At 42.2% G+C, this 22,964-nt stretch overlaps 1 protein-coding gene across 1 annotated transcript in view; it reads right to left on the bottom strand.

The window, feature by feature from the left end:
• Positions 1 to 22,964, bottom strand: part of CHN1 (chimerin 1) — a 94,419-nt gene that overhangs the window by 17,437 nt on the left and 54,018 nt on the right. The window contains exon 7 of the mRNA XM_083865762.1: positions 11,604 to 11,681. Within this exon, the coding sequence (XP_083721888.1) occupies positions 11,604 to 11,681 (78 nt within the window). The remainder of the gene's footprint in view (positions 1 to 11,603; positions 11,682 to 22,964) is intronic.

Raw genomic sequence — 22,964 nt, 5'->3', positions numbered from 1 at the left:
CTCTGGCTAAAGAAAGGTCTGCAGCCTCCTGGGCTTTCAGTACCCTCGGAGCAGCAGTGAGATTGTGGAGACAGTCGGGAAAGTTACTCCTGGATTCACCAAATAATTTACATGCACGTCCATGCTAAGTGAGGCCACTGACTGCGCAGTTCAAAGCCAGCCGAGGCTGCCTGTCCCCAGCCCTGCCCGCTGTGTCCCCACCCATCCCACACACCTCTGGAAGGTGAGATGTGCTCCAGGAGGCCACTTCTCCCTGCAGCTCTGGCTGACTTCCACAAAGAAAACGATGACAAGACTGTCAGCAGCTGTACTCTCCATTTTCTTTTTTCCTCTCACCACAAAGAGATTTTTCACACCATTCATTCCCTTACCCACCTGCACTACCCACACCTTTAGACTTTCTTCCTCAGCCTGGTGGTTTTTATCCAGGTTTTTGGCAGTGTTCCCTTCCCAGAATAAGAACATTCTAATATCCTCAAGTAAAGCATTGTGCTTTAATGCCTGCAGGACTAACAGAACTTTTTTCAGGGAAAAAAAGAAGGCATCATTTCAGTCACCATCTTTTTTGGTTTTTTTGGGGTCGAATTCCCCCTGAAACATGCTTCTTTAAAATACATCTCAAAAATCCTGTTGAGGAAAATTGAAACAAAATTGACATTTCAAAAGTCTGGACAATAAAAAATTTCTTTTCATAGTATTTTTCAGTTCTGTAAGTAGTTTTGCTTTTAGTATCTCTGCACAAAGGAGGGGAATTTTGTTTTGTTCCTTAAAATGCTGACTGACACATTATTAGTTCTTTCTAAATAAAAAGAATTATACTATCCTACCTTGTGCCTCTGTGGTTGCTGATTTCAATTCATCAAACATCAAATCACTGAATGCACTATCTGCTGAAGCATTTCTAATGCTTCCTTAGGTGCTGGAGTCCCAACTTGGCTTCTCCAGAGCCATCCCCAGTGCTGATACCCCCTAAACCTCAGATGTCTGATCTCTAGCTGGTTGTTTTAGCAGTGAACATCCTTTCTTCCTGGCATCTTGCTCCCCACTACGGTCTGCATGTTTCCCCATCTCCTTAGAAACTCTTCTGCAAGGTCTGTAACACCCCAAATCTGCCACTCCAACCTTTTGCCTTCATTTTAATATTATGAACTTTTTTTAATGAGCTCAGTTTCTCTTACATGTAGTAACCACGATTCACCTAGATTCTGGGATAGCCAGTTCCCCTGATATCACCCTGGCTCCCAGCCTGCTCCTCAGAAGAGTTTACATGATTCATCATCAACCTAAAAATGACAAGGACAAGGTGGACTCTCCTCTTCCCTACCAACACTGCATGTGCTGGTCACCCCTCACAACACCAGGACCGACTTTGCCCTACAGAACCACTGTCTCAGCAGCATTAGCACTGCTGTCTCATCCCATGCAGCCAGGCTTCAGTCAAATACTAAAATGCCTTTCCATATCATCAGCTGGATTTACCCAGAGCCTGCTCTGCTTTATGCTGCCCCATGCAAATTACTATTTCTTATCCATTATTCTGATTGCAAACTCAAAACAGATTAAAAGGTGAGGGTAGATTTTCCTGTGTTCCACGATGCTTTGCCTTGCTTCATCCTTTATATGAGATGGGAGGTTCTCTAGCAATATTAAACAGGAGGCCCAGAGGTCACAATGTCCTTCCAGCCCTGGTGTATGCAACCCTTCAAGATCAGCTCTAAAGCCTCTGAGGGGTTTCTGAGCAGTGCTGTCTCTTCCCAGAGCTCAGCAGTGCCAGAGCATCAATACTCCCACTTCTGTGGAGTGGAACCGGACACCTAACCCTGCACTGGGCTGAACACACACCCTCTCTGGGAATTAAATCAGACACAGTGAGTGATGCCAGAAAATACTGAAAAATTGGTCTCCTGAGGTAGGTCAGAACAGCCTCTAATCCCAATTAGAGGATGGGTGGGGTCTGGCCGCTAAAAAGAAACACCTTAGCATCCCTTTGCTAGTTCAAGAACTAGCACCTGCAAACAATACTGCATTTATCACAGGACACTGTTTAATACAGCATTCTGATTTTTATATTTCATTCCCCATTCTAAAAACTAGCCAAGCAACTTGTCTGTTTCCAAAACTAAAAGATGCTTTCCAGAAAAATTTCTACAAACACACCCAGCAGAGTCCCAGAGATCCTGACTTAAATTACAAGGGGTTTCTTTCCCCTTGTAAAAAAGAGCATCTGCCATATGCAGATTTTACTGTTCTTATAAAATGTGAGAGAGCAGAGTTGCCAACTGCGGCTTTACATCTCCCAATCCTTCCATTCTCACTCCCACCCAAAAATCCTCTTTTCTCTCTTTCCAAATGGGAGTAATTTTTTAAAATAATCTGGAAAATGAGCGAGTGGGAGAGCAAATTAAACTGGTTTTAATCTTAATTTGTAAAATTTTGGGAGAAGAAAATCAATGTAAAAGAAAAATCTAGATAATTTTAAAGGAAAATATCTGCTTCAGAAACTATATAAAATACTATTACTAAGCTGTGCTGCAAGTCTGAGGTAAGAGGAGGGCCTCATGTTAAGTTTACACCCTAGGCATTTCTATTTTGAACTCTTCTGCACTATCAACAAGGTATAATAAACATAATATAATATTTAAAATAACTACTGTGAACTACGTGGAAGTTTTTTGCTCAGGCTTAAAAGGTATTTTCTTATACCAAGGAAAAATAGCTTAATTTTTGTGATTAACAACTCTGAGTGTTAGAAAATTTTACTTATTTTTGTTTTGCATTGAATTAATTTTTTTTTAGAAAAGACAAAATTTTAGGAGAACCAAATAAAAAATGACCCAGTGGCTCTGACAGCAGATTATACCACAAGCTGTGAACTTCTCAAGCAGATCTCTCCCCATAATTTCTCAAGCTCTATAAAGGTCACTGCTGTTATCCGAAGTTAGTTATCCGTGCATCTTGTTACTCCACTTATTTTTTATGCCTTTGGTTTTTCCAAGGCAGTTATTCAGCTACCCTTGATTGCTACCTGAAGACCAGGAATAAGTCAGCAGATAATCTGTATTCTTAACTGGGAGACTTACATTTTATCACCTGTCAAGGCAGGGAGGAAGAGAATGAGAAAATATCAGTGAAGGGCTGTGCAAACGTGATATGAAGGAAGATGATGGATCAACAAAGCTTTAGCGAAGCCACTGATGGGAAGAAAACAGAGCTGGATTTGAAACTACAGCTATAGAAAACCAACACTGAGCACATAAACCAGAAGTGTTTGGGACAGTATATAAAAAAGGCTTCCTCTGTTGAGAGGCTGCTGCCATGGTCTCACTGAACACTTGTTCCATCAGACCCTGCTCCCTACAGAGCCTCTTCCACAGCCCTCCACCCCAAACTGCTGGTCAGAGGAACGGGGTCTGGAAAATCCAGGCATTACCATCTGTTGTGGGATGGGATACTTCACCTTGAAAAAGGATGGGAAAAAATACTGCTGGTCTATACTCTTGGGCTACCAGAGCCTTACACTTTAGGCAGAAGCCTTGTCAGTGCTCAGAGAAGACCAAGTCCACCAGGGACTGAACACATGGAACACACCCCCCCAGCATTCGCACCACATGGTGCTCCAAAGGTTCAGGTCTGCTGGCTATACTGTCCTTCAAACAAATTCCCAAGGATGATGAGACACTGCTGATGGAGACTGTCAACTCAGTGGTCCTAACTGATTTGCAATTCCATCAGCTGAATTCTGCCTATTGGGGCTTTACCCAGCTTTTAATTGAATACGGGAGACATTGCAAATCTCAATTAAAATGATGAACTCAGCCTGTATTATTAATGTCTGCTTTCCCTGTCACAGTTGATTTTATCAGGCACTGAGCAAACTCATGCTGGCATCCAATAGGCATGCCCTTTTCATCCATCCCTGGTCCAGACAGAGATTGCCTGGACATGAAGAGATATGATTGAGAAACTCAACCATTAGTTTGGGCAATGCTTCAATTTATCCTTGTATATATTATGATGATTAGATAGTGCCTCTAAAACAAGGGTCTCTAAGCACTTCAAATATTCCAGCACATGGAATTCTCCTGTGAGGAAAATATTGCTGCTGACAAGTAATCTGAGAAGCAAGGAGACTGCCATGACAACCCCCACTGCAGAGCGGTATCTGCAAGATAATTGCTTTCATGTGAAGGTGTAACAGAAAAATGTAACTGAGACCAGTGGAACAGACCTTCTCCAGAACTACAGCTGACTCTGCTTAGCCCAGCTGGTGTTAACCTTGGGGAGCCAGCCTGGGACCTCCCCAATGACTGTGTGCAGCAGTTCTGGAGAGGAGAGATGCTGTCAGAGCGCTGCCTTGCCCAGAGCGTGGGGTATAAATAGCATCGCTATTGCCAGTGGGGGCACTGAGAATGTGGAGCAGAACAAGCTCCCTCCATGTCCTCACCCACTTGGAGCCAGAAGCGCTGTCACATCTTGTTTGCTCTCTGGTTTGCACTGCCTGTGTCAGCAGAGATGGGAACAGCTGGAAATTGAGGTTAGTTTGTGCTCTACGAGAGCCAAAGTGAAAAATGAGAATTGCAGGTTGTTGGCCTTTTTGCTTGTAAATTGAGTGAAAATGGCCACCTTTCTTTCAGGATGAAATAGCAGATTCTCTTTACATTGACATCTGGAAATGGGAACATTTTGCATTTTATTCCAGGTCCAACTTACTGGATATATGCCTCCATACAAAAAATTCTGAAACTAGAAGTGAAAATTGAATAAGATCCTTAGAATTAAAATTGTAAATACATACATACCTTACGTATAAATAGAATATAAACCCGAGAGATTCCTAAATAAATGCTTTTGTCATGATCCTAAGGCTAATTTGGAGGAAAAGCTGTTGATGATGAGAGAGCATAACATGCACTAGAAGCTTCTAGAAGCAAAGTCCCAGTCCTCCTCAGAGGAGTGCTTCCTAGCCTTACCAGAGAAATTAGCTGGTCTGGCTTTGGGCTTTGCACAAGGCAAACTCACAGGATCCACACATGGGGACTAATAAAAATGTGGGGGAAGAAATTACAGCCTAAATAAATTAAGGATTTAGAAAAAAGACTTGGTCTCTCTCTCTCATTTTCTTGAACAGCGGCAAAGCCTGAATTTAGGGACTAGCACTAGGAAACCAGAAAGGTTTAAGTAATATTGTGCTATTTGGAATCTGCTTTGGAAAAGTTCTGGCTTTCCTCAAAAAAGTAAAAAAAGTGCAAGTAATATTAAATAAGTACTCTAGGAGACTAAAATCCATCAATGCCTAAAAGCTTTTCTGGATTGAACTGTTACAATGTAACTATGAGTTTCAGAAGGAACAATACAGAAGGAACAATACAGAGCAGATGAGGTCTCCCCAGAAGTTTTGCAGAAGTTTTTTCCACTTATGTTCTCCAGGTATTTTCTCTGCCTTTGAACCAATTTTTCCCCTCAAGTTCTAGGAGTCTAATAGAAATATTAAATTTCCTGAGGTTTTCTTATCTGTGGGAACACACACTGACTCTCCCCAGGGACTATGCTAGAGGCACCCAGCTCTGTCTTTGAATATTCGTATGACTGCAGTGGCTCAATTAAAAGATATTTCAAAAATATGACCAGTGCCAGTTCTGTTCCTAACAAAAAATCCTGCATCCTCTTTTCAGTGGAACTAGATCAATTTACCCCAAATCAGCATCTGCCCCAGTTTTCAGAACATCAGAAATAGAAATTAGTTCATGTCAGAAGCCACAGAAAAATGGCTCTGCTTAATATAGTAAGAGTTTGTTACAGTTTCTGGCCTTTTTGCAGCACTTCTGCATTTTCCATCTCCCAGTTTCCCAGGGTTTAGCGACGGCTCTACTGAGAAGCTCTCTAGAATAAGATGTGGCATGGAAGTGATTTGCTATGACTTCTTATACTAGCAAAGCACTCACCACAGATGCAATTACCCCAAAAAATATCTGGGCCATGGGGTTTATTTGTTTCCAAGATGTGATACAAATTTCATTGGCAGAGTAACTCTTGTTAATATCAGCAGTCTCTTCATAAAAGCGATGCTTGAGTCTGTCTACATTAGCAAAGTCTTTCCAGGGACTGGTCCTCACCTGAGCCTTCACTCTCTGTGCATATTTAAGGTTATATCTGTCCTCCAGCTACTTCTGGAAAAGCATGTTGTCTCTGCTCTGGAGGCCCTCATTTGGCCTTTCAAGTGGGTCATCCTCAAAGAGAAAGCCAGGATATTGCTTCAGTGGAGGAGGGGGATGAGTAATCTCAACAAACAAGGCTCATCAGCACCTTGGCTGACTTAGTTTAAGCAACCATAGAAAAATATTTTTCTGGAAGAAGTGGCTTGAAAGGGAATTATGTTGTTAATGGTAACTGATTTAGCAAGCAGCCTTGCAACTGTTATTTATTACAATTAATTGACTGTGCCGTCAGCACTAGTAAGATAGTGACTAGGAAACAGCATGAGAGTACCCAGCACTGCACAAAGAGATAGCAAAAAATAAGTCTTCTGGAGATAGATCTGTTTTGCAAAGTGCAAGAGAGAAACAAGACAATATCCTGGGGAAAACGATGCATGGAAGCACAGATTTCAGTCCAGCCCTGACAGGCACCGACACCCTCTTGCTTCAGTGAAGCACCATGGCACTAATCTAGGCAGAAGAGAGGGTTTGTAAATTGGACTGTCGGCAGTAAGAAAACAGCTGCAGGGTGTTCTGCTGGCTCGAGTCATCAGGAGCCAGAGATGTCTGAAGGAATACCTGTAACCAGCCAAGGGAGCTAAAACTTCCCCAGGGCCCATGAGTCACAAAAGCTGGAGGGGAGTGAAGACCTTTAAGGTGTTTTGTCCAGGTTTATTTTAAATTTGCCAAGTGATGAGGAGATTATTGCACTGACTAACAAATTTCACAACCCAGGAGACTTCTTGCTATTAATCTCAGATTTTCCTTTCTCTTCCTCTTCCTTTTAAGATTATCATCCCATAAACCCCAGCTCCTCTTCCACAACTGCCCTCCTTATCATGAACATTTTCAAGCATAGTTTTATCTCTTTCCCCAGCCCCATGAAAACAGCAGGTGAAGGAGTGAGGTCAGTGCCCAAGTCCAAAGCACAGAACCAGGTGGTGAGGAGATGCAGAAGATATTCCATGTCAGATAGGGTAGACTCAGGGCAGAAGGTAGATGTGTACCTTTTTTATGAGCATGTACCTCATTAGATATATCTTTTTTTATCAGCAAAAAAACTATGGGATGTAGAGCAAAAATGGAGAAATGAGGAGATGAAGAGTGGGAAAATGCAGAGGACTGAGCAAAGGGAATCCTATGTGTTCACTACTCTAATAAACTGCCTCACCAGAGAGAGAAGATGGAGAAAACCTTAAACCCAACTTGGATTACCCTGCTAAGTCTTCTGGCCTAGAGCCCAGTTCACACCTTCCAACCCAGAGCTTCCCCTGGTCCTCCTCTCATTTTCCACCCACATGGCACCTTGCCACAGGCCTCTTTTCCCCTCAGATTTGTAGTTCTTCTATTGCCTTAAGTTCCTCCTTCATCTGACTGCCCAGAAGTGCCCAGCTGCTTCCTTAAGCTTATTGGATAAGTTAAATAACAGCTGTGTAAGAAATGTTATTTTAATTTACAAGCTATCACACTTATTGCCTTTTGGGGACAATATAAGCAACTATGAGAATTGTAAGGGACAGTAAAAAGCATTCTTATTGGTAGGTAGGATCCAGGGGTAGAATAAATTTACAGGAAAGATTAGATATGAATCTGTTCTGTCCACTTCTATGAAGTTACAGAATTTTATAACTCTTCTGTTACAGAACCTTACCCTATGATTAAGTCCTTTTTGTAAGAAAATAACCCCACTGGCTTCAGCTATGTTCCTTATCAGCACTTCAAAGACCACAGGTCTCCCAGAGCTTCCAAATAGGAGATGCTCTTGTTCATCTACACTGGGTAGAAGAATGAGCTTGATAACCATCACACACATGCACCCCTGTCCATATTGATATGTCTGTACCAGACTATGGGGAGATTTATTCCCCATAATGGGTAAGTGAACTGAAAGAAGGAAAAAGCCTTTCTGTGAGAAAAGGGGGCACTGAAATTTTGAGGATGGTGAAGTGACTGTCCTTATTTGGTCTAATGATTCATTTTACAAGAGATCTCATTCAGTGTGCTGGATTTCAGAAAAGCACAGTAAATGGAGGGAAAGCAAAAGTAATCCAAATATGCAAAAAGATAGATTCAATCAAGTCATATTCACATCAAATTCCATTATTCAATTAGAGCTAAATAAAGTACTGTATCAAACAACATAATCCTTTTTAATCTGATGTATTTGAATTACTGGAAATGGATTTTTTATATTAGATTTATAGAGAAGAACACAGAAATATTAATTTTTAATATAAATTGGAAAAGGCAAAAATATGTTTAAAAGTTGAATACTTTTCACATATAGCTTTCATCCTGAAGGACATGCATTTAAAACTCAGTCAGAACTGACATTTATAAATAATCATCCCTTTCTTTACTTATAGAGATTAATTTAAGAGAATTCAGGCACTCTATATTTGCATTTGAGATGTGCTCATAAGAGACCAGACTTCCCCATCCAGGAGAATATTACAGAGCTGGAGATCATTACTGACCAGCTCTGCTTGCAGAGATCCCTGTCACCCTGGCTACCCAGCCTGTTCCCTTCAGGCAGGAGACAACTCACATTCGAGGAGATTTAAGTAAGATCAAACCCTCTCAAAAACCCTGCCATGTCAGCACTCCTAGTAAAACTGTCTTTACATTCTTCTTTCAAACAACCCTTGGAGCAAAACACAGGTTAATGGATTTATTCAGGAGACTTCTTGATGATTTAAAAGCGGCTTTCACGTTCACCCCTCCCCTGGGCACTGCACTCCTGTACTCATGATTCACTACACTGCTCCTCTGCCACCGTGTTCCTCTACCTGAGCTTTGCTGCAGGCAACAGTCTGAGCATTCAAACTGTCCCCACCCACCCACCCCACAGAGACAGGAGGTGCAGGGGCAGAGGGAGAACTGAGATCCTCTAGCCTCTGGGATGTTTGCTAACCCCAGCCTGCCTCTGGAGTGGCTGCAGCCATCACCTTCCCTTCTGCAAGAAAACACTGCTGCTTGTGTGCACTTACAGCTCTCCATTTCTCCCCTCTCTGCTATGATGCTGTAGCATTTCCAGTATAACAGGATTTTTGAGACCCTTCATTTCTGTAAGCAGGGATGTGAGTGATCAAAGAAGCAGCTGGGAGAGGGTTAGGGGTCCCTATCTGGTGCCTTGTGCCTGCAGCACAAAAGGCAGATTAGCTGCAGAGGTACAAAGCAACGAACACCCTCCTGTTTGCTGCGGAGCCCCTGGGGACAGCAGTCACTGTTGATTAGCTGAACTGGAGAAATTTATTTAATTTCTGAGTTGTTTTTTTCAAAAGTCTAGGTTGAAGACTCTGGGCCTGACATTTCCTTCCTCCCAACATGGGTGGCAGATATGCTACTTGGCAGGCAACCTAGGAGACTCATGCAGACATTTTAAATGATGACATCTATACATGTGAGGAAAAAGATTTGATAGATGCAAAGAAATGTTAAAGGAGAAAAGCACATGAGCTAATGATGGCCATTCATTTAGAGCCAAAACACAGTACTTACTAAGAGCTTATGTTTTTACTTTTTATTCTGATGGAAGAGTGGCCACATTTAGCGTTCATGAACGCCAGCAGCATTCCTTCCATGGGAAGGTTGATTGCAGCACACCCTGTAAGGGGCTTGCCCCCTTCTTGTCTTTTATAGCAAAAATTATCTGCGAAAGGCAACTCCATTCCACTGACTTGAGGATAGACTTACTTTTCAAGGTATATTTTTCTGGCAACAGCATATATAAGGGTATTACAGTACCACTATTATAAAGAAAACAATCCGTGTGGAAAGTTTGTGCCATGGCTATGACCTTGGAGCACACATACAGTCTGTTTTTGGAAAAGACTGGAAAACTCACAGCTCCAAAATTTTCCATGAAGAGTTTATGGGAAAAAAGAAATAAACAAACCTGAATGAATGAAAATCGGGTTATCAGATTATTTTCAAAACAGATGTGTTTCAGCCTGCTAAAAAAAAGCAACTAGGGAACACAGATGTGCAAAATTAAATACTTATTATCCTACATCTACATACACTGTAGTACATGGAAAATCATGATCTGCTGGCATCTGCAAGAATGATCTTCAAACTCTAAGGAACAAATGAAAATTGCAAGACGTTGCAGATATTTAGGACACCTCAGGAGCCTGTGAAAAAATGCTCGGCATTTAACTGTCAGCCAGCATAATTATGTTATGCCAAGCATTTATATTAAACACTTCTTACATACCAATTTGTACATGGTTTTCAAATTCATGCTTAATGGAAGAACTCGAATAAAACAAAACATCTGATCACATAAAGTTTCCACTTTTGGTGGTATCTGCACTCAAAACCCAGAAGGGAGTTTAAATAAAATCAGATGGAGGATAGGTAAATTAATATACGTGCATGCATGTGGACATTCCCACATTCCGACATGTGTGTGTGATGGAAATCAAAACTGAAAACTGGAGACATTTAATGGATGCTTATATCATCAGATGCCTGTATTATGTTAGCAATCTGCCCTTCTCTTAAAAGAAATAAAAGTAGGGCTTTTGGGTTTTTTTTACATTAAAGACAACATATGGTCTTCAAATTATGTATATGAAGTTTGTGCTGTCATCTACAGGAATCCAGTAAAACATCAATTTACGTAGTTTTAAAGCTAAGACTGCCTATCATTAAATGTATTTGACCACCAAAAGGTTCCATTGCTGAGTCCTTACTGGACACCCATTACAGACAGACACAAAACACTAATCGCAACATTAATGTTGTACCGACATTACAAAAGAACATTGCTTATTTAAAGCAATTAAAACAATAACTAGAAGCTACATAGAAGACTAAGTAAATTTTATTAAAACACAAATAGCTGCCGATGCCAGCATGTCCAACAGCCTCATGGTATAAATCTCCCTGATTTCAACACTCAATTCATCGACAGAGGAGAAAAGCCAGAACTAAGGGAAATGCAGACCATCTGCAGGAGAACGAACCTCCAGAGCTATTTACCATCAACAAACAGAGATAAGATCAATTTAATCATCTAACTATAGATCTAAGAGATTTTTTTGGCATTGAAAGTAAAACTGAACTACATCCGAACTGAAAGAAAACTTCGCTGTTTTTCTCACCTTTAGCGTCTCTCTCCGTATAAACCAATTCTAAATAAAAGAGATAACTGGATATGGCAAATAGTATTGAAATAAATGCGTGCACACGAGCAGCCAACAACAAAATCCCGGTTCCCCTGCTGCATGCTCCAAACGCGCCTAATTGATGTAACCGGCAATGAGCTTCACCTGCAGCTTTTAAGTTCCTAGAAAGTCACAGTGTGCACACACACGATTTCCTTGCAATCCCAGACCCATTTCAAAACACGGGCTAAAGCCTCCGTGCCCGAAGAAGAAATTAAGTGGGAAAACGTCTTACCTTGAAATTATGAACCTTCTCGTATTTTGGAACGTGTTCATTTTCCTTCAGAGTTGCTCTTCGGACGAGCGACGTCAACTGCGAATAAGCAAAGAGTTTAAGAGGTTGCCAGATCGTCACGGACGCCTTGCGAGCGCCCAGTTTCATGCCCAGGGCTGCGAGCAGCAGGTCGCGCTGCCGGCCCTGGTGCCCGGCGCGGTGCCCCGCGGTGCCGCCGGCTCGGTGCGCTGCCCAGGGCTCCCCGGCCGGCATCGCTGCCGTGAGGGGCGGCGCGCCCGCGCCCGGCTCCGTCACACTCGGGCTGGCGGGGCGGCGCGGACCATGCCGCAGCCTAGGCTGCTGGGGCGGGCGGCGCGGCCATGGGGGGCGCGGGCTCGGCGGGGCGCGGGGCTCGGCGCTGCCGGCGGGCGGCCTGCGGGCCGGGGGCGGGCGGCTGCCGGCGGCGGGGACGCGCAGCCCGCGGCCGCTCCCTCCATCGGCGGCGGCCGGCTCGGGGGGCGCGGGGACGCGCACGCCTCGCGCCCTGCTCCCGCCCGCGGCCCGGCCTGGGGGCGGCACGGCCCCGCGCGGAGCCGAGCGGCCCCGCCCCCGGGGCGGCCGCAGCCAATGGGGGCCGGCGAGGCCCGGCCCGGCCCCTCCCAGAGCGGCCCAGCCCCTCCCGGCCCGGCCCGGCCCCTCACGGCCCCTCCCAGAGCGGCCCGGCCCCTCACGGCCCATCCCGGCCCGGCCCCTCTCGCCGCGGTGGCTCCGGGAGAGGTGCCCGTGGCGTGAGCCGCGCACCTCTAGAAAAGGGCACCTCTGCCCGCCCGGGGATCCCACGGCAGGCAGGGCAGCGACCAGCAGCCCCAGGGGACATGACGAGAAGTGGCTCTCCCTGACCCCCCCCCTCTGCCATGTCCTGTGGTACGGCCAGGAGCGGGTAGTGTGACTGCTGATGGGCACCACTCTTCCCTTAAAATTACGTTTTTCAGTGCTTTTCGTGTGAAAACATGCTCACCAAATCTCACAGCTTGTAGGGGTGTGAACACAAATGTCACCCCAAGTTCATTGCAGCAGTCCATCCAGCAAAGACCTTAACCCCCAGCTGCTGTTGACGCCTCTCTTTGGGAATTTACAGATCCTAACAGAAGGTGAATGACCGCAGTCTCCCACTGGACCGAAAGCTGAAGTTTGGATGCAACTGGCGATGAAAGGTGCCCAGGGCAGTCTGCTCCTGCCAGCCCTCACACAAACTATTTCACACAACCATTAAAGCCTTGAACTTAGCTGCCACAGGAGCCGGTATGGGGCTGACAGAGGAGCAGGGCAGGCTGTGTCTCACACCCCCCCGGAGCTGCTCAGGCGGCTCCTCCAGCTGAGCACTGACAGGCGGGAGGGAGGGCTCACCTCCATGGCCACTCTGCCTCCTGGTGCTCTACAAGCATTTCTGAACGGTCTTTGTCAGAGACAGCAGGGACGGACCCTTGATCTGACTACAGCCAAGCTTCACACCGTGGGGCTGAGCCCCCTCCTGAGGTGTAGGGTGCCGGGGGAGCTTTCCTTGCCTGCCTGTGCAGACAGCAGGGGCGCAGCCCTCCCTCCTCCCCCTGCACAGGCTGCCGCACTGCAACCGCTCTCCCTGCTGCAGCAGAGGTATTTTTATCTCTCCTGAGTCAGAAACCAACCACAAGCACAGTTTGTCACAAGCTTCTGGGTGGAATTGGTATGTGCTTTGCCGCTGGATCACAGTGTTCCAGTTTAGCTGAGTCCTGCCAATACAGCTGAGAATAGGGCTCACTGGGAGCCCCTCTTCTGTTCTCTTGTGTGGCCACCTGTACCTTCCCAACAGGTTTTAAAAATCTACTGGGTTTCAGCATAGGGTCATGGTGCAGAGATTAAGGATCAAGGCTGGTGTTTCACTAAACACTAATCTGCAATACGACTACTAATTGAAACACTGGCTATAGATTATACAGGAGGATGCTGTCAGGCATTACTGGCTCATACAGGGCTCTGACTTCAGCTCCCGGTTTCAATACAGGCAGGAGGCTGCTTGATCCATCCTATCAAGAAATACTTTTCCTACAACTACCTCAATCTGCCTGGCTTGCTTTTAACCACTCCTTTCTCCTGCAGGTGAATTCTCCTCTAGCATTTTTCTGTCCATCCCTGCAAGTGTATTAACACTGCATGGCAATAGGAGATCAAGAAAACTGAGATGACAAGTACAAGGTGACAAAAATTGACCAGCTCATCTACACGAAGTGTGAAAATAGCATGGACTCAGTGGAGGAGGAAACAGGCAGGCTTTTGACCTCTCCTCTCCAGTCACTTCATGGTTTAATTCCCAATAACTACCTCAGGTGAAAGTACTCATGGAACAAGGCGGTCCTGCACCTCCCCCAGAGGAGTCATTCTCTCCAAACAACTTTGAGTGACAATAGGCTCAGGAAGTTAAGTCATGAATTCTAAAAGCTTTTCATTATACTTTTCTCTGCAACCCAATATTCCTCTTATATTTTAAAGGGAAAAAATGCATCACCAAAACTTCATATGGGAAATAAATTCTTTGAAAATGGAATTTGTTGGAAATAACATGGTGATTTTCAACAATAAATTTACTATCAGAATCAACACATTATTTTGTGTAATTCCACTTAAGAAGCAAGGTAAAGCAGGCTGAACTTCCCTTTCAATAGCTAGTAGAGCACATATCTGTTTTTTGGCATACTTACTTCTGAATTGTCAACTTCCCTTTTCCTAAATCTGAAGAACTGAGTTATTTTCAATGGAACTTTAGAGTCATGCTAGTAGAAACAGATCTCTGGATCCTGGAAAATTAAATCTAAGAATGCCAATAAAAAGGTAAGCAAAACTACTCAACAGGGAAAGGTCCTATCTCATGGCTGTAATTATGAAAATGCTTTATAATCTGGAAAGCAGTTATATGATTATGAATTTTAATTTTAACACCGCTTTGTGTTACAGTACTCTAACAGAGACTGCTTATTGGTTTCACATAAATCAGCTTCCCGTTGTTCATTGTGAAGCATTTTCTGCTGTGTACAAATAAAGTACTGGGCTCACACCTACTCTTACAACCATTTGCCTGGGCTATATGCTCTACAGTAGTGTACACCAGAAACAGAGATTGAAAGAAAATTAAAGCCATAAAGCTAGCAACTGAAAAATTAAACTTTATACAACTGCTTTCAGATGACACAAATCTATAATGCTTATGCTCATTCTTCTGCCATTGCCTAACTTTGGCTTTGCATAGTAATGATTTCCTTTACACAGACCAAATCCCTTCTTTTGAAAATCAAACTGAAGAATTTCTGTTGTACATACCTTCCTGACAGCAGTTTGGGTTATCAGGCAGGTCCAGATCTTTAACTTTCTATTATGTGAGATAATAAAGTAAGAGAGAGCAAGCCCCTGTCCTCAGGTAGCCCTAGTCACTGCAGAGATGAGTCATCCCTGAGAGCAAACAAGTGAAGTCAGGGGCCTGAGGCTTAACTTAAATCCTGCAGGAAGCTATCCACTCACAAGACACTCTCCTGCTCCAGGCTGTCTGTGCTGTCTGTATTGCCTGTAGCCTGCAGGTCCTGCTTCTCTTCTTACACCTTTGGCTGGCTTTCCACCCGTGGCTCCTGCACTCCCACCCGCCAGCAAAGTCTTCTCTCCAGAGCCCTTTCATTTTCCAACAAATTATCTTTATAACTTGCTCTGCCTGAAGATACTGTCTGCTACATACTGGATGAAAAAGAGGTAAAAATCTGAAGAAGGAAGTAATTTCCTTTTCCGTTTCTGAAGTCTTAATTTTTTTTTTTCTTTTTTTTTTTTTTTTTTTTTTTTTTGTAATTGTGTGTGACAAACATTTGCAATCACAATTGCACATGCAGGGAGCAATATGCTGTGCAGACTCCATGAGGAAGGAAACTGCAAGGCTGTCATTCTTAAATTTAATTTCAGGATGTGATTTCACAGGACTGAGGTGAACTGAAAATGGAATGACTGTAAGCAACAGCTGAGCAACTTCTCATCAGAGCATGCAACCAGAGCAGCCTCAGTCCTGTATATTTTAGTGATTTAAGCACTAAAAAGCCAAACCCAGCAACCCAACAGCCTTTAAACCACAACATCTGTTTAGAGGTTCTACATTGTACATATGGACTGAAGGGAAAAGAAAAGGAAAAAAAAGACTATTCAATATATTCAATATATATTCAATGCTATTTCAAATATTCCCATTTATTATAAAACCTCAGCTGTAAGAGTGGTTCAGTTTAGGTCCACTTTCCTTACTTGTCCCTGGAGTAGTCCTTCAGGGCACAGGAGGAACAGCTGTTCTCTGGAGCACTATTTGCTCTCAGTGTTAGCTGGATAATGTATGCGTATTTTCTGGTACTAATCTCCCAATCAGTAAGTCTTATTATGAAGCCTTCACAGAATTGATTTAAAAGTCATCCGCGACTTGCAGTAAATTCCAATTAGTCTCTCTCTGAAAGACACATTATGTAAGTTTAATCCAGTCACACAGTTCAGTCGACATCGTACAAATTATCTTTCTAAAAAGGGAAATCAGTGCATTCCCATTTGTTGAGTAATAAAGTGAAATTACTTCGGGGAAAAAAACCCCAAACCCAAACCCAAACAGAACATTTCAAGTCAGGTTAAGATCACAGGTCCTAGAATAACCAGATTATAATTGATCAGTTGATCCTGAAGCCCATGTGCATTTCCAATACAATGGAATGTTTAGTTTTCTGAGCACCTGGCTCCACTCTCAAACACATTATCATGTTTTCTTCAGAATGCATGTGTAGTACAGTGCTGGCTTTTCATTCTCAAATGGTATTCTCATGTTGCTATGACAAAATATGCCTTTATTGCTTCAGAATTTATATATAATATGATCCCTTCCCTGTATTTTAATAATAACCAGCAGTTATATTGCATGCATTTTTTAAAAACATCAAAGATGGTGCCCTATTGTACGTGTATCAAGAAGCAAGAAACATTTGGTTTACTATGCAGTGAGCCACTGTACATTTTGCAGTATTCTGTTTCACTATAAAGCTAACTTAGCCAAATGCATATGCTCAGAAAATCCTTGCTTGTATGAACACTTTATGAGCATATTTTATGGCCTCAGTACATGATTTTCAAAAGCTAATCAGTCAGATTGTGAAACTGAGCCCAATTTCCTCAATGCTGCTCTTAGTGGAAGTTTGTTCCAAGATAAATATAACTTTCCCAGTCATATCTTTCATAGGATTGTTCTGAAGGGGAAAGAAGAGCCCAAAATTTTACTTCTTATTTAAAAGTGGTGATAATCTGCTTTCAGTGAAATTTCTTCACTTGTAGAAAGCTAATGCCAGGCATAGCCTCTGCCCACATGGTATGTGCAGAGGGTAGGAATGCTATTTAAAGAAAAGTTCAGCCTGAAAGATGAACTCAGAAGATGATCTCAGAAGGTGGGTGGGAAGGACCATCACACAGTCTCAGCCAGCAGGGACTTCTCTTGCTGCCATTCCAGCACAGCCACATTTACCTGGCACATGGACACCTTCAGGCTCCCACAGTGCTCAAGTAGAATGGAATCCTCAGGCAACACAGAGCCCTGCTTTCAGTTACCCATAGGGGAGTTGGGTTTAAGTCATGGTTAAATGATGAAATCTTACTACTGAGAAAAGTTCTGTTTTTTATAACAAAGTTTTCCAAATGGACTGACTTCTAATTAAATTAGACCTTCCCCACTCCCTCCAGTAAAATACTTATGGCAAAATCTAAAGAAATGGCTATTTATATTTTTCATAAAAGTGTATAGGACTTCCATATCTGGTAATGAACATTTTTTTATCTAGAATTTTAAAAGAAGGTTTAAAAAATGTTTAATTGAAAATTTAATTAACAAATTCAGCCAAAATGATGTCTTGACCCAAAGTAAGGCTGTTAAATAAAACAAAATTTAAAAAAAAAATTCAAATCCAATGTTTAAATTATGGAAAAAATGTTGCCTGGTATTGCTGCTAGAAATTACTGCATCAAAAGTGAGTTCCTTCAGTACTGTATTGTGCAATACAATTAAAGTGTATTGGCATTATTTGAGAAGACTGGATGTTCCCAGTGGTGTACTTACCATAGCATGCTCATAAAAAAGTAGAGAGATCTTAAGGGAAGCCAATAGAAAAGTTTTCTGTAGCTTTACTCCTAAAACCTACTGGTCACTGCAGCTGACTGGGATCTGGGTTTATCTTGTTCCTAGTGGCTGACAGGTTTGTAGATTTGCTCCTGGAAATTACTCATGTGGATCTTTGGAATGACAATTCCAAACTGTGCACCAGCAAAAACCACCCATGTGACTATTCCTCTCTTTCAGTTACTGCCAAGGCAAAACGAATGAACATTTACTTTTCTGGATAGTGGCACAAAAGCAAGGCATTTTCAGTGGCAAACATAACCCATTCATTTCCTTGGAGGGGTGGGGATATATTTTGGTATTTAACTATGGATCTAGACATGGCAAAAATAAAATAAAATTTTCTCAGTACCTTCAAGAAGAAGTTCTGCTTTTGATCTGGTTCTGGAGGACTTTGCTAATATGAAGTGACTTGGCTTTCAGGGAGGTCAGCAACTGGCCCATCATGTACAGGTAATTCCAGGGCTTTCCTCACACTCCATAGGTACAAAAAATCCCACTACAGGGGTGTATGTGTGTACGTGGTAGGGGCATGGACAGGTAGGGGTGTGATGTTGCAATCAGTAATGGTGCTCACTGGGTTTTATAAGCTATAGCTACAAGGTCCTTTATGCAGCATAAATAGTGATATGCATCCTCACAGAGTTGCATTGTGGACAAAGAAGTGCTGTCCTGCCCTCAATCCAGGAGAAGCAGGAGCCACAGGCCTCTTCCCTGCAGACACCAGTGCAAGATGTCCCCATGGCCCCAGCTGCCTCTGTTAAAATAATCCACTGTTCCAGCCCTTTCCCTAAAGACAGACTTTCAGCCTCCTTGCAAGAAGGAGGATGTGACTGTGTGACAAAAGGAGAGCTGCCACCAAGCTGTGTGACACTGAGGCAGGAGATGCCAATCAAACACCATGATAAAAGCTACCCAAAAAGCTAAGAAATTAACTCCTAACTCTGACTGTGGTGAGGAAAGAAGTTCCCATGCCTATGAGTTCAATCTGAGGCATCAGCCTCAGAAACGGTCTCCTTGCTTTGTAGTAGCTCCTTATCACAGTCCCATTCTTCTACCTGGAAACAAACTGCATTAAAAAGGGGCCAACCCAAATCAAATCTGGAAAAGTACAGAAGGAGACCAAGAACTGGTAGAGGACAGAAAGTACCACCTCCCTGCCACAGGGGCCTGGCAGCATCACTGTTCTCCAGGCAAACCATTCAAGACAATTTGTGAGAAAGAAGAGAAGCATCATTAAACACTGGAATTTGTCTCCAGTAAATCCTCCAGGCAAAGACTGTCCTTTACAATCTTGCTTTCTGTCCTTCTCATCTACCCTCCATCCTTTATGGTTTTGGTTTTGGTCCATCATATCTTCCTCCCCTTCTGCCAGGAGCCTGGGCCATGGAGGTGGTATGCTAAACAGTGAGTTAAAGCATATGCCTTGGTCAGGTACTCCTCTTCCTGGGCAAGACAGGAGCAGAGACACTGGGAGGACTACTCTCATAGTTTAAGTTAATTATCTCACCATGACACATTGCTAAATTGGAGCTAGAGAGATCTGTCTTGCAGCTATAAGGCTTTCAGGAAGAGGAGCTGATGAAACAAGGAGCTCTGCCTAGGGGAGCAACCCTCACCCTGGTCAGCAACACAGAGACTTCCTCAGCAGCTTCTCCATCTTGCTCTCATTGAGTCAGCATTTCCTATTTCAGCTGAGAGCGTTGCATTTTCTTCCCATCCCTTTGTCTGGGATATGTCTCCCTGCTTGTCTGCAGAGAGCTGTGCTGCTGTGACTGAGGCTCGACTGATATTCATTGCAGCGAAGGGTCACTCCAGCAAAAGCCTCTTGACTCATGACATGTCAAGGCAGGCTGTACTCCAAAAAGACCTTAAAAGTAATTTATAAATGCCATGTGCTCTATAGGAGTGATAGCACTTAAAATGTAATGCAAACTGGCAGCTGCATGAATGCTCCTCTTTTGGCAAATGCTCTTTATTACTGATACACTAAATTAAAGTGTTGTAAGAGAAAACAGGCTGTTACGACTAATCGATTGAAACCACAAGGGACTGGTGGTTTTATTCCTCATCTGACCCATACTGTTATGAGGATTTCCTCAAATAAAAGGAAAGATAAAAATAAAAGACAAATTTAACCATACCTTTTGATAAGGAAATAAATGTTGCATTTCCTGTATAATATCCATTTAAGAATCTTATAGATAAAAGCAGTTTCTACAATCAACCTCTGTTATCTTTTTGTAATTGAAAATGTATACACTTAGAGATAATGAAAATTGTGTAATCCACAAGGTCTTTCTATTCATATATTTATTAGGTGTTTTTTTACTTTTTTCCTTGTGGAATATGAGTTTTGGCTACTGGTATAACATGGGCACATGGTATGGAAATTTCTTTTTATGTCTCATCAATATTTTCTTACCTGATGTATAATACTCATTTCACATTTGTCTTGACTGGCAGTCTAATGCATCTAATATTAGCCTTTTTTTGTTCTACATGGTAATTCAATTTAGACTAATTCAATGTATGTTATAATTGAAAACTGCAGCTCATAAATTTCTAAACACCCTTTGTATTTCAGACTACACCTGCTCCTTTGGCACAGCCTCTATTTTGAATCCATCCACTTCTTCCTGAATAAGCTGTGTTGCTATGGTACATCTGCTGTCACAGTTTCTTTCTTAATCATACTTTCAGTCCATAATCATACTAATTTAGCATAAATAAGAGTAGGAATGCAATGTCTCCTAATCCTTCCTGAATTACCATTTGATTTGAACCGATGAGTCAAGGTGAAAACAATGTTTAACCTGAAGGAATACCCGAGTTGTCAAATGGCTATATGCAGCATGCTTTCAAAATTTATAATGGTGAAAACCTGCTTATGGACCACCTCACTGCAGAAAAATTAAACAATGGGGTAACCCCCAGTGCTCACCAACACTCCTCAGGGACCCTGATTACCAGTTTTGTAGGTCCATGTGTGTCCATGGGTATAGCTGCACCAGTGGTTCAGGGTCTGTTCATTTTATACAGTGCAATTAGTCACACTTGGAGAATCAGATGGGCTGATCATCCTTCAAATGAGTCTCACTTGGACTCCCACTTCCTTGCACAAGTCTCTATTTAAATCAAGACTGCTTTGAAACCTGCAATGAATGAAACCAGAGTGGAATTGGCAGCAGAATTAGTCTGCTCCCAAAGTCACATTATCAATTATTTACAAATTACCAGTTTATTTCCACCCATAAAGTCTTCTAATCCCTGATCACATTCTCAGAAAAGGCTCATTTCACTTCTGTTGACCAGTGTTCCAATTTTCTCCTCTCCTTTTACACATATGGTTCATCATTCCTCTTTATTCCCTCTAAGTTTCCTAATTAACATTTTAAAATGCTTCTGTCAGGAAAATTTTTCCTATAAGGTCAGTAAACATGCCATTTCCCTACAGAAAGCTATGACTGTTAAAAAGTTCTTGAGACAGACACTCAACAAATCATCATCTCAAATGGTCAAACACAACATCTTTGAAATAAATTTAAATAATCACTTGATTCAAAAATGGAATGATTTTGAATTATTCAAAATGGGACTAGCAGTGTAACTCCCCATCATATATCTTGGCTATACAGAATATTTACCTTTCCAGGGAAAAGCACTGGCATGCGGACAGATCATACAATCTCTGTTACACAGGAGAGACTCTGGGGGTTATTTTTTCCCCCCAGCAAGTCTGTGGTTTCTTACAACATAATGTTTAGTTGATGTCTATTTTCAGTTGAAATACACTAGTCCCAGGTCTCTGTCTAAACCTGGGATTTCAGATGTGTGTGGTGTTTGACCAACAGCTTTTATTTTGAGTACAGGTCACATCAAAGCTAAAAGACTAAGTTTAGGGTATATTTGCATTACTTAAATTCAGTGGCAATGAACAAAATGCTAAACCAACACATCTTCTTTCTTTCTTAGCATGCTTTTCATCTTACCTTACAGGGAAATTTTTCATTTGTACTGCCACCATCAACTAGCACTTTAAAAATTACACTGCTTATAAGATTATAAGATTTCTAACACTGAAGTTGTGTGAATTTTCAACAAGAACAGCCCAAGAGAATTAACCCATCAGGCCCATAAAACATTGTCCAGTAAGCTCTCAGCACGATCAGCTTACTGAGCAGTGAGTCTGCCTTGAGAACTGCAGTGTGGCAGAGGTGACTGGGAGCTCCCAGGCACCAGCTGTGACCACTGCCAGCAAGGATTTGGATGGAAGCTGGAGGGAATGAGAAGCTGACACTTAAGAGCCTGAGCACTTGAAATTCTGTGAAACATAACAACACAGGATACTTTCTGCAATTTTTGTGCCTTTGCATTAAACACGCTGCTACTCTAATCATCATCCAATTCACAGAAACGCCTGAATGCAAATGTAATTCACTATCATATTAACTTTTGGAAATGGCTACAAGACTTCTCCAGCAGTGTAAAATCATCAGAAACCTTCTATCAATAAAGTATTTGACACATGATATAAAGCATAGAGCTTTTAAAATGTTTCACCATTACATGCAAAATGGAAATTGGGGACAGAGTATTTTCATATTTTCATAGAATTCGTCCAGTCTCCTCTCAGGAAGGCTAAAAGCTACTTGCCCATAAGTGCTACTAATCTAATTCACAAATTGGAAATCATGAAAAAAAATTATTAAATCACATATACATATGACTAAGGCTTAATAGAGGACATTATACTCTGTGATAGGTTCCTTAGGCAACATTTCTAACTGCTTAAGCTCTAAGAAAATACAATAATAATCCCCACTACACAGCAATATAATTGAAGTACATTATAATATGAACTTCACTATTAGAAACACATTATCCTTTATTTATTTTGGAAATTGTATCAAGTTGAAATTGAGGAATATCAATATTAACATGATGAAGATTAGAGCAACAACTGAGAACTGAGAACCAGTATTTTCAGTGTGGTGATTCTTATCTTACTGAAACATTAGGACTGTAGGAACACTAAATGCCAGAAGCAACACTGTTTCTAACTGCTGATGCCATGCTGAATAAAGGTTAAATATGGAAAAGTTTAATGTTCTAAAAGTTAATGATCAAAGGAAGACTTTGCAAAACTGTCAAGAGTTGCTATCTTTGCTGATGAC

Source organism: Zosterops lateralis, assembly GCF_965231275.1.
Source record: "Zosterops lateralis genome assembly, chromosome: 7".
Lineage (NCBI taxonomy): Eukaryota > Metazoa > Chordata > Aves > Passeriformes > Zosteropidae > Zosterops > Zosterops lateralis.
Note: the sequence above shows the minus strand (reverse complement) of the source record. Positions and strands in the feature narration are given on the sequence as shown.